We start from the raw sequence: 230 nt of genomic DNA on the forward strand, positions 1-230 counted from the left end.
ACTGCTGCTGCTGCTGCTGCTGCTGCTGCTGCAGGTCAGCAACACGGCGCTTGCTGCTGCTGCTGCTGTTGAGCTGGGCTTGGCCCTCTGCGCCGGGGGGGGCCTTCACCACGCCGGGCGCGAAAGGGCTGGGGGTTTTTGTCTCCTCAATGATGTTGCTGCTGCTGCTGAGCTGGCGCTGCAGCAGCACAGAGTCAGGTGCTGCTGCTGCTGCTGCTGCTGTTGCTTCT

The 230-nt window shown here is 64.3% G+C and overlaps 1 protein-coding gene across 1 annotated transcript in view; it reads left to right on the top strand.

The window, feature by feature from the left end:
* Positions 1–230, top strand: part of ETH_00039535 (PheS phenylalanine-tRNA synthetase, probable (IC), related) — a gene marked incomplete at both ends in the record, with an annotated part of 5,187 nt that overhangs the window by 2,028 nt on the left and 2,929 nt on the right. The window contains one exon of the mRNA XM_013375146.1: positions 35–198. Within this exon, the coding sequence (XP_013230600.1) occupies positions 35–198 (164 nt within the window). The remainder of the gene's footprint in view (positions 1–34; positions 199–230) is intronic.

The sequence above is a fragment of the Eimeria tenella genome, genomic scaffold (genome assembly GCF_000499545.2).
Source record: "Eimeria tenella Houghton genomic scaffold, Eth_scaff2560, whole genome shotgun sequence".
In the NCBI taxonomy this organism is placed as follows: domain Eukaryota; phylum Apicomplexa; class Conoidasida; order Eucoccidiorida; family Eimeriidae; genus Eimeria; species Eimeria tenella.